This window comes from Hakea prostrata, chromosome 7 (assembly GCF_041222555.1).
Source record: "Hakea prostrata isolate BN-2017 chromosome 7, UWA_Hpros_2, whole genome shotgun sequence".
Taxonomy (NCBI): Eukaryota; Viridiplantae; Streptophyta; class Magnoliopsida; order Proteales; family Proteaceae; genus Hakea; species Hakea prostrata.
The window spans coordinates 18,854,200-18,866,465 of record NC_142606.1 but is presented as its reverse complement, the minus strand read 5'-3'; the positions used below and the strand labels follow the sequence as shown (position 1 = coordinate 18,866,465).

The following is a 12,266-nucleotide window of genomic DNA, read 5'->3' as shown; positions in this document are numbered from 1 at the left end:
TCATCCATTCTCAAGAAGTCTCATGCCCATCTCCACATACACTTGTTTTAACTAGAAAGGATCAAAAAGCAGATTAAGTTTTGCACTCTTTCACTCTCCACACAAATGTTCCTCTACCCCTTCCCCTTCCCCTTCCATTGCCATTCCCAGTTCTAGTTCCAGTTCCAATTCCACTACCACTTCCCCTTCCCCTTCCCCTTCCCCTTCCCCCTTCACTTCCATTTCCATTTCCACTTCCAATTTCCCCTCCCCTTCCACTTCTCCCTCTTCCCCTTCCCCAGCCCCTTCCTCTTCGTCTTCCTCTTCCTCTTCTTCTTCCATTTCCACTTCCACTTATATCTCCACCACCTCTTCCTCTTTCCCAGCTCTCTCTCGTTGCTAATATTCCTCTTGATTCCATGTAAGAATTCGTTCCTTTATCATAAAGATTAAGGAAAGCATCCATATCATCAACCATTTTATCAGCAACAGAGGCAACCTCCTCCCTCTGATATCTGTCCTGCTCTTCTGGCCTTTTGAAGCATTGAAGGTTCTCTCCATTCCCATCGCTGGGTTTCAGTCCATGTTTTGACAGTTGCTTGTCGCAATACGTTATAGATCCGCTGCTCAAAGCATAGCCCAGATATAAGTCAACTTAATAAAGTAATGGTAATAACTTACAAAGAGTTAAATCATCACAGTGGAGAGAGGAACATTACTGAGGAGGAATTGGAAATAAAGTCGAGCACCATTCTCCGAAGCTTAAGTTATATCTATCTCTGCCAAAAACAACCACAATGGAATGAATACCAAGTTGTGAAGTCCACGTTGGTCAGGATACAATAAATATGAGAGTTGTTTCATTGAGATCACATATTTGACAAAAATACCAAGAAATTAAAAGGGGATAAAGTAAAACTCAGCATGAAGATAATTCAATCCCTTCAGTTGGAAATCCACTCAAACTTTTACCGGTCCTCATATCTTCATCGACAATTTAATGGCATGAAAGGCAGAAGCTCACATGTTTGATGACTGAACAGTGGGGCAAAGAGTGTAGCTAGAGGGCAACCATTAAGTAGAAAGAGAAAGTTGATGTAAGAAGAGAAGCAGTATTTCCATCTTCAACCTACTTCCTATCACAATTTTTCATTGGAGAAAGGTTTCAAAGGACCACAACTCAAAAGTTCATAGAATTGTTTCAAGGCAATAACGAGGACTGTACAATGCCTTCCTGTCTGATAGAATAAAATCATCAGACTACAGGTGCAGGACAATGTTGGCTATGTAGAGATATAACCTGTATGAAAGTAAAGCTTCAAGGATTAGCTACCCTAGATTTTCCATGATACTGATTTTCACAGTCGGCCCGATGGCCAGTTATCAGATTTGTGTGCTACACTTTAGAAAAGCTTTAAAATGTCCAACAATGATTTATTCTACAACACAAAAGATTCGTTTCAACAGAGAAATTATTTTAAAAAATAACAGAAATTTTATTAAGTAGTGATCAACCTTTTATATATCATGTAAGGTCAATGGCATAACAAGGAAGTCAGAGATAACAAGCAGGTGACACATAAAAGCAAAAACAACCAACCCTAAACTTCCGACTCCCACCCCTAAAATAAACAGAACGTTAAAAAAATTTTGTTTCCAAGGTAGCACTGAGGTCAGAGACCAGGATCTCACCAAAATATTAACATATGAAGGCTTACAAAGGCATCCAGGCTATAATTATAAAGCTGCCCAACACGAAAGCTCCACACAATCATCAAAGGATTCATCAGATATCCAATAATCAGACAACAGCAAGCAATGGAAGCATGGTCCACCAGATCACAAATTCACAAGAAGCATCTTTTTAATTAGGGACTGGACCATTTCATATCAAACAGCAGGGAAATAAGATCAAAACTCATTCACAGAAGGACAATAGACTGCCTCACCATAAATCAGGGGCGAAGCTCCCCTAGGACTGAAGGGCCATACCCCCCCCCCCCTTTTTATAGAATTTCTTAATAGAAGCCCTTTGGGCCCTTTTTTTGGTCATCTGACCCTCTTTCCAGCGTGAAATTTCAGCACTTGCTCCCCCCCCCCTCCCCCCTTTTATTGAAGAAAATTTTTAAGGGTTAAGACAATGGATAGAAAGGTCATTGCCCCCCCCCCCCCAATGGTGACTCCTGGCTCCGCCCCTGCACAAATGCTGAAAGGGAAAAAAGGGAGAGAATGATCCTTGTGGTCCTGTGGATAGAGAATAGCTAGACGAAAATATCAAGAGTTGCAGTCCACAAAGAACACTCTTGGTATAGTACGAAAAATCTCAAAGAGAATATACCTGCCCAACACAGCCACTAGTGGAGGTTGGGTAGATTAGTAGAGTGAACCCTAGGTTGAGATAAGACACTTTCTAGCAGTATTCAAAAAAATAAAAGTGGAGAAGAAGAAGAAAAAACCTAGGTCAACAATGAGGTCAAAGTCAACCTTATAAGATGATGGTTGGATTCTAATCAATGATCATGAACTGTTAGAATCATATGGTAGAAGATCTCGCTCTCGAGTGAGATCTCGACCATCTCAGCCGAGATATGCGATTTTTTGGCATCAACTTGGTGGCCCATTTCGATGGGTTTTAGAGTACCAGCTAGGCTTAAACTTTTAAGGACTTTTGAACACATTGGTGGCCTTGGATTTGTCAGAAAACAACCCTAAGTATGATTTTTTAAGTCTACCAATTGTGGGAAACCGAAATGTTATAGGATTAGGGAATGCAAGGTTATACAACATGTAATATAGAACCTTTAAGGCAAATAAATGAAAAGCAAGTGCATCAAATGCATCAACTAACCTAAATGTCATCAAACTTCCATCCATATGAATAGAATAATAAAATTATACAATCATTAGAAATTCTATATAAGTCATTAAATCATAAGTTCATAAGACAAGCAAGAAATGATTGATCTTCCTTTAATGTTGTAGATGTGCTAAGAGTAGTTGCAAGTGAAAATCCAGCCTAAGTCCTCAAAAAAATGGGCGAAAATTGAGAGTTCCGGCGAAATATGGCAAGATATAGTGAGATATGGTGAGATATAGCAAGATATGGCGAAACCTCGAACGAGATTCCCAACTCTCTGCTCTCGATCTCCATCTCGTCTCGCTTCTTTGAAAAAACGAGATATCTCATGAGATCTCCCATTATGGTTAGAATAAGCATGCCCAAAGAACAACAATGTTCTGACTACATGATTTGGGTAAACAATTAAGAAGGTACAAATCTGAACCTCGTAACCCAAATTCAAGTGATTTTGTATCAACAAGACTCGTCTGGCTAAACTCATCAAGATCACTTATGGCAGGTACTAATTTCAGCTAAAATAAGCATCAACTAAGCCATCACTGATGTAGACGCTAGGACCTATCTGAACCAAGGTTCAAGAACTTGGTTTCTACAAGCCAAAAAACCAAGATTTGTTCAAGACCAGGGACTTAATTTCAGCCAACTTGATGAAGTAGTTTTGAGGCCAAAAAAGGGGTTTTTAATATCTATTTGTCCCAAACATCCTATTTATGAAGAAAACAAACCATAGTTTCTTGAACAAAATAAAATCAAATGCATCTCTTACAATGTAGCCTCATTCAATAGCAGGCATTTAAGTCCCACAATATGCAACTACCCAACCAAAAACACCCATTCAACACACTAAAAAGCTTGTCAGACAAAACAAAAACCAAAACCAATTAATAAATAAATCTGGTGGTACCCATCAAGTTGGGAGAATGAACCTGTCTCCGATAGCACATCACTTAAGCAACTGAAGCCCTACAAACCTGAAACTCAGCTGCTGGGGAATTCAAGCAAGCCCAGCCACATCCAAGACGTTGCCTGATGAGAGAGAAACAAGGACATGGAGGAAAAGCTGACGGTAACCTAGTATTGAGCTCCTTGGTCTTCAATCAACTAATTTGTATCCTAAAGTTCATCTATTATGTCTTCAAGCCAGCAATAAAATTCCATTATATCTTCTAACTGAAGTAATAACACAGTAAAGCCTGTACTGAAGCACCCTTCATTCTGCGGTTCCAAAAATAGGTATAATGGAAATGTAATTTTGATTGATTCTCAAACAAAGGTATCATACCAAGTTGGAAATCAGCAAGGAGCATAGTATGAAAATTTGCCAAAATCTAAAAAATATCTCCTTTTACGGGTTCCAAGACGAGATGTCCTTCATGTTAATATCTTGGTATCTAGGCAAGACTGTTATTTATGCAGGTTTCTACCTAATTTTATTCCTAACTTTTATTGTTTTGAATGGGTTAGGCCAATTAGTTGGATTGAGTGGGAAATGATCCTATTTTACCGTTGTGGGTTAGTAAGTGGGTAATTTATCTTCCTATGTTTTACTAAGTCAATTAAAACATTGAGTCTAACTCGGTGGGTTGGTAAGTGGTTAAGTTCAGTTTTCTATTTTTAAGTGAGTCAGTTGGTCACATTGAGTCTAATTAGGGTGGGAAGTAGTCTTTAAATATTGAAATTTTTGTTGAGTTTTGCATGTTGGGAGGTTTAATGAATTGATTTTGAAGGACTGGTTTTCCCTCAAAGAAACCACTTGTGTTTTCTATTTTTTTCTCCAAACAGCCAAACGCAAGAACAAAGGCTAATCGCACGAGCTCGCTTATTTGTCTCAGGATTCCATCCGAGGAAGCTTGAATTCACATGAATGCTTCACCCTATCCCATGTGCGTGATTATAACAGATTGGTATCAGATCCAGGCATGGCTAACCCACGCTTGGATCGATTAGAGACAGAGATGGAGTCTCTAACACCTGCACAAGATCGAAAGTTTCAAGAATTGATGGAGACGATGCAGCAGATGTTTGCGGCGGTCAACACAAAGTTGGACAATGTTGCAGGCAGCCTGGCAGTCGAAATGTGAGTGAGAGCTCTCACAACAATCGACCACGAGAAGGTGGTAAGACTTCCAACGAATTGTTCAACAGTTCCAGGGGAATGGGGACGTTACTACCCAAGGTTGTGAAGCTTGACTTCCCTAGATACAATGGAGAGGAAGACCCTACTAGTTGGGTTTGTCATATCGTCAAACGCCAATGGATGAATGATTTCCATTAGCATCATGGGATCTTGAAGGATAGGTGCAATTATGGTACCAATTGCTCAAGGAGGAACATAAGAATGCCCCTATCGCTTGGCCAGAATTTAAAAAGGAAATTTTTATCAGGTAAGGTCCCTTTTAATTCCAAGATTTCTTTGGTGATTTAACAAAATTAGAGCAGACTTGGACGATTGGAGAGTACCAAGCCGAGTTTTCTAGCTTATTGTTATGAGCAAGGAAACTATCACCAACTCAACAGGTGGGATGCTTTATTAGTGGATTGAAAGCAAATTTTAATATTGATGTTCAAGCCTGCAAGCCAGCCACGTTATCAACAGCAATTGGTCTTGCCAGGTTGTATGAATCTTGCACCCAAGCAAGTCGAACATCATTTTCAGCACTACCCACGGAGATCAAACCCAAGCACAAATTTAAGCCAAAGGATTATGCTTCAATTCCAAAAAGTTTGGGCCTGGCCACCATTGCAAGAAGCTATTCCTTATTGAAGGAAGTTGGTCAGATGGTGAAGAGGGCCTGTCCGAACCCAATGCAACTTCAAATAATGCTGATCTACCAGAAATTTCTGTTCATGCCATATCAGGTACCAAGAGAAGGAGTGTCGGCTAACTCACCCTTAAGGTCAAGGGTGTCGTTTGAGGAGGAAGGGATGTTATGCATGCAGGTTTCTACCTAATTTTATTCCTATTTTTTATCATTTTTGGGGCCAATTAGTTGGATTGAGTTGTTAGATTGAGTGGAGAATGATCCTATTTTATTGTTGTGGGTTAGTAAGTGGGTAATTTGTTTTCCTACGTTTTACTAAGTCAATTAAAACGTCGAGTCTAACTCGGTGGGTCGGTAAGTGGTTAAGTTCAGTTTACTATTTTTTAGTGAGTCAATTGGTCACATTGAGTCTAATAGGAGTGGGAACTAGTCTTTAAATATTGTAATTTTTGTTAAGTTTGGCATGTTTTGGAAAATTAATGAATTGCGTTTGGAGGATTGGTTTTCCCTCGAAGAAACCACTTGTGTTTTTTGTTTTCTCTCATAATAGGTCAACACAAGAACAAAGGCTGATCACGTGAGCTCACTTATTTATCTCAGGACTCCGTCCGAGAAAGCTTGAGTTCACACAAACACTTCATCCGATCCCATGTGCGTGATCAGAACAGAGACCTACTCGGAATTTTACTTATATTACCTACCCAAATCTGGAATTGACTTCAACCAAAAAGAAAGTGCACCAACTCATTGAGATTCGAACCAAGACTACTTCTTGGTGCACCAAATTAGCTTCCAAAAACTACATCCTCAAACCATGTCAATGATTGATTCTATGAGGTTGAGAAGAGAAGACAAGCATAATCATGGAAAGAGAACTGACTTCTCCCCACTATGTTTTTTACATAAACTCTATTAGATTGCTGCTGGTAATTTGATCATGACTCGGGAAAAAAGAACAAAATGGGGAGAGGGATCACAAGGGAAAGACGAAGACAGGATCCTTTAACTCTGACACCAAACTGGTGGAGGACCGGATAAAAGAATGGGAAAGTTGCCAGGGAAGGGGATAAAGATCACACAGCCATACACCGAATAAACCCAATAAACTTCTGTTCAGTTCACTGTTTCCATTGTTGGGTTACACAAGTATTTAAGAGAGAAATAATAAGACTCCTGTTCTAACTAAAATGCTAAAATAACGTGCAACTCAAACACAAAGCTAGTCCAACTCCTATGTAGTCAACTCAAAATAAATAAGACAAACAGATAAATAAATGTAATCCTTGTTGAACCAAAAACTGGGCTTTGTTTGGGTTTGATTCTCCAAAGGCTATACAGGGATACTACATTACAATGCGGACGAAATAGTGCCAACAGCGGGGAATAAGACTAATAGACAAACCGTTGGAAATTTGGATCACATTAAGTAGTTTATCATTGTATTTTCTTGTCTAAGAACTTCAAACTTCCCGAGGTAATTATGCATAATGACCAGGAAATCAAGGACCACATGGCTCAAACCAACAGAGAGAATTTGTCTAGACAACAACAATAAGCCTTGTCCTAACTAAATGGGGTCGGCTACATGGATTCTTGCCTTCCAATCAATTTTGTTTGAGGCCATAATAGATACAAGGCCTAAGTTATGCATATCATTTCTCATCACTTCTCTTAAGGTTATCTTAGGTCTACCCCTAGCTCTTCTAGTTCCTTCAATCTGGATTATATCACTTCTCCGTACAGGGGCATTTATAAGTCTTCGTGGAACATGGTTGGGCCACCTCAAACGACTTTCCCAAAGCTCATCACTTATGGGAGCAACTCTTAAACCAACTATAATATGATCATTCTTTATCTTATCCTTCCTAGTTTCGCCACCCATCCATCTTAGTGTTCTCATTTCTGCTACATTGAGTTTATTTATATGATTCTTTTTAACAATCCAACGCTCTGCACCATACATCATAGATGGTCAAACGATCGTCCTATAGAATTTTCCTTTAAGCTTTAATGGGATACGTTGATCACACAAAACCCCGGACGCACCTCTCCACTTCATCCACCTTATTTTAATTCTTTGGGATACATCATCCTCTATGTCACCTCTTTTGTTTATGATTGAACCTAGGTACCTAAAAGAATCACTCGGAGGAATCTCCTTATCATCAAGTTTCACCACCTCATCGTCTGCTCGATTATGACTGAGGGTACAAACTAGATATTTTGTCTTCATTCCACTTAATTTAAAGCCTCTTCCAAAGTTGCTCTCCATGATTCTAACTTGGTATTAATCCCCACTTGAGTCTCATCTATCAACAGTATATTATCAACAAAAAGCATACACCAAGGGACCTTATCTTGAATGTCTTTGGTTAATTCATCCATTACAAGTGCAAATAAATATGGGCTTAAAGTTGATCCTTGATGTAGCCCAACTGTAATTGGGAATTCATTACTTTGTCCCCCCACTATTCTTACACTTATCACTGAACCATCATTCATATCCATAACTATGTCTACATATTTACTTGCAACACTTCTTTTCTCTAGTATTTGCCAAATTAACACTCCAGAAACTTTGTCTAAACTTTTTCTAGGTCTATAAATATCATATAAATGTCTTTCCTACACTCTTTACACATTTCCATGAGTCTCCTCCATTCATCTAGCATTTTCACTGTGCTCTTAATCTTCTTCTTTTTTTTGGATGAATAAATAATTAAATAAACAAGGCGAAGCACTGATACAAGAGGATCCACAAAGGAAAGGATCAGAGAGGAGGATGGAAATGGGAGTTGAGACCCCAGGCAACAACAATGAGCATGTTCCTTGGGGATCAACAACCGAGGGGTGGGGAGAAGCAATAAGCCTAGAAGATACATCAAAGTGGATAGCATTCCAAATCGAGTTCAGAGACCGCGATTTGGAAATCCAGCGCTTGAGATTACGCTTCAAGCACAGATGGTGGACCAAGGCACCAAAGACAAGCCTACCAATCCGGTCACAAATTGAGGTACCTGGAAAATCACTCAATACCCAAGACCAGTCACGATCAAACCCATAGGAGCAACGAGAGCAAGGCCAAATGGAGGCTAGGGCTTTTCTCCAAAGAGAACTAGAGAAAGGGCAAGAAAAGAACAAGTGCTCAATGTCCTCAGTACCATTCCAACAAAGGATACAGTTGGGGTTTGCAAGGATTTTGCGGGTGATAAGGAAAGCTCGGGTTGGATGAGCAAGATTAAGGGTTCTCCAAAGGGTGAGGGAGTGGCGGGGGATGTGACCGTTGAACAAAACCAATGGGGGCGAGGGGGGAGGGGGAGCGAACCAAGTTCCAAGCAGAGGATGTCATGAAGGATTTGGTGGTAGAGGGGAGCCAAACAATGAGGTCATGGGGGAGGGGAGAATGGGGGTAAGGGAGGTCCAAACTTGTGTGAGACTAGAGTGGGGAAGAGGGACCCAGGAACCATTGGAAATGAAAGCTGAGAGGGGTGGATTTGGGAATGCGGGGGAAGAAAAAGGAAAGGAGAACTCCCATCGAATGCCACAGATCAAGCCAAAAGGAAGTAGAGGAACCAGAGGAGATGTGGGTGGTGATGGCAGGGAAGGCTCAAGGTCTGAGGAGAAGTTTCCTCCAGATTCAGGAGGAGTTAGAAGGGATGGGAGCCGTCCAGGGAATCATATTTAAGAAGGTAAGAATGAACCTAGTTGACCCAAATAGAATCTTGTTTAGAAACAATTTTCCAGATGAGCTTGAGCAAAGCAACAGAGTTGACCTCATGGATCCGGCGGATTCCTAGGCCCCCCTCAGTTTTGGGCCGACAAATGTTAGACCAACTGATTGGGGCGAGGGAATCGTGAGGATTCCTAGCCCTTCCAAAGAAAGGCACAGAAGAGAGACTCCATTGCCGACGAGATTAACTTAGGAATCGGGAAGATACCACACCAATGAAGGTAAGAAGATTGGAGGACAGATCTAATGAGCTCTACCCTACCAGCAAAGGAGAAAAGACGGCTTTTTCAAAGCTGAAGACACTTATGGATGTGGACCAAACTTAGTCAATCAAACTAGCCCTTTCAAACTAGTCTCACCCAGGTCCAACTTAGTCAATCAAACTAGCCCGTTGGTTCTTAAGCTCTTCCATACTTCTATTGGGATCTCACCAGAAATTTAACATAATCTAGCTGAAAAACACTGTATGACTAGGTCAACCTAGTCAGTACCAAGTCCCAACAAAATTGAATCTAAACTGTATTAACAATGTCCAATCTAATTTTCTAGGTTCAGTTGATTTGTTAACAACACAGAAAACTTTATGCAGTAAAAAGAAAGAAAAATCTTACACATACCAGAATGAACATCTCATCAAGTCAAAATGGTAAATGAAACATATATAGGGGAAATAGGAAGGGCAAAAATTTGTCTTACATCTTTACCAATCCAACAGCATTCCTCAGTGAGAATAGACTGCCAACATGAATTATTGCTTCAAAGCGGGGCGGAAGTCCTCGGATTCGAATATCCCTAAATCTTCTCCTCACAGGGTCATAAAAAACCAGACTTTCACCTTTATAAGACATCAAAAGCTCACCATTTTTCATCAATCTCAAAGGTATAACACGGCCATTGTCCCTGCCGAAACCTCTCCATGAGATGACATATTCTTTGGTCCAAGACTCCTTTACTCCGTATTGCTTCATTACCCATATATCAAGGCGCTTATCAGTTGAATAATCGAACAAACAGAGACATTCCCCTAAGACACCTAAATTCAGCATATGGCTCTGTGGACCTGGGGCAAAGCCTCGAGGCGGCGGAACAACTTGGAATTCCTCCCTACGCAGATCAAAAGAAATAATCAGGTCTGACACATTTAGGGAACCATAGTCATCTGTCATCCAATGAAGAGCTCCATTCACGAATGCAGTGGATGCTTTTCCACGAAGCGGATATAGCACATCTCCAATACTTTTCCATTGGCCCAAACTAAGCGAGTAAATTTCACCTTCCAATTTAAAGCTCGGAGTCCCGCTTTGATACCCCAAATCAATTGAATGGAACAACATCCTTACGACCTTATACTCATTAGTCGCCTCATCATAGCCAAAGCCTGATACAATGTCGGAATCAGTACGCACATTAGGCTTCGGAAGCCGAATGTATTCCCCCGTAACAGGATTGCAGACAAATCGAGGACCATAATATATTGCCTCAGACAAGCAGACCAAACCATTACAAGATCCCACAAATTCAATATCCTTCTTTCCGGTAGAAAATCGAGAATGCGCAATAACGGCCCGAGCATCTAGAGTATCATCACGAGTATCATGTTGTAATGAATAAATGTCAAACCCTCGTTCATCCGTCCAATGCCTAGCATGAAACAGAAGACTTGGAGGGATATCACCTTGGATTGCTCTATCATGGTGCATTTTAATAAAACGACGGATGTGAGTAAGGCGACAAAAATCCTTGCACACACATCTGCACCTTGCAAGAGTTTTGATCGGCAATCGAGAAGCAATGTCGAAAACCACATCTGAAGGGAGCATCGACATCACTCCGATGTTCATTGGCTTCTCAATCAATTCGTCCTCTTCTTTTTGGGGAATAGCCTTGAGGTAGGTATAGTCATCGCAAAATTCCTTTAAGAATTCTTCTTCATCTTTATAATAACGCATGAACATATCGGATAAACTGTCCCAGGGGTTAGGGATTTCCATATCATCCCAAAGATCAAAACCGTAACCAAAACCAGAATCGTAATCGTAATCATTATCAAAATCAGAATCGTACTCGTTACCAAAACTATCTTCATAATCAAAATTGAATTCGGGAGCTTCATATCCTAAGAGCGGTGGGTAGATTCGATCAAACATGTCAGGTTCCTCTGCTACTTCTTTGTTCTTCTGCTTCATTTGGGCGTTGCTGCTTGAGGAGACATAGTTTTGATCTTCATTCACTTCCTCCTTTGCTGTGTTTCGGGGCTTGTTTCCTTCGTTGCATGCTTCTTCCATTTTCGATTGGCTTCTACTGAATCGAATTTGCAGAAACGTTTTGGCGGTTTTTCAAACAAATGCTCCAGACCCAGAAACTGCAAGAGCGGACAAAAGCAACGTTCAAAATTAGAATAAGTATATTTATTATTTATCACTGGAAAATAGAAAAAACAGATTTTCAGGATGATATCACGGGGTCATTACACAGATTCAGGTAATTAAACTGTTATTCCATAGATTTGAAATCCATAAATTGGAAATCTGATTTCAGCTGAAATTCGTGGAATTATGTAACGAAACGCATTCTAACAAAAGCAAAGTTCACTCGCACTCCAAAAATGGAGGGCTTAAACCACTAACACCCCCACTATATTTAAAAAGCACATAGACCCCAAAATTAGATTTTCATTGGATATATTTATCCAATTTGTCATTAAAACCTTTCCGACACAGTTATACGGATATTTTTGAAAATAAACAATGATTTAACTATTTTCATTGATAAATTTGACATATGTATCCAATAAAAATTTAATTTTGGGATATCTTTGCTTTTTAAACATAAAGTGGAATGTCAGTGCTTTAAGGCCTCCATTTTGGAGTGCCAATACAATTTGCTCTTCTAACAAAGTAAGGGTCGATCACAATTGCAGGGTTGGTTGGTCGGC

General features: G+C 40.1%; 1 protein-coding gene across 1 annotated transcript; it reads right to left on the bottom strand.

The window, feature by feature from the left end:
- Positions 1-217: 217 nt before the first annotated feature.
- Positions 218-11,888, bottom strand: LOC149010310 (F-box protein At3g07870-like; the record flags this gene model as incomplete). Its single annotated transcript, XM_089162420.1, has 4 exons — positions 11,803-11,888; positions 10,028-11,693; positions 699-758; positions 218-602 (listed from the first exon to the last, which is right to left on the bottom strand). Coding segments are annotated over exons 2-4 (2,034 nt in total), but the record flags the coding sequence as incomplete, so codon positions are not given.
- Between the last annotated feature and the right edge of the window lie 378 nt (positions 11,889-12,266).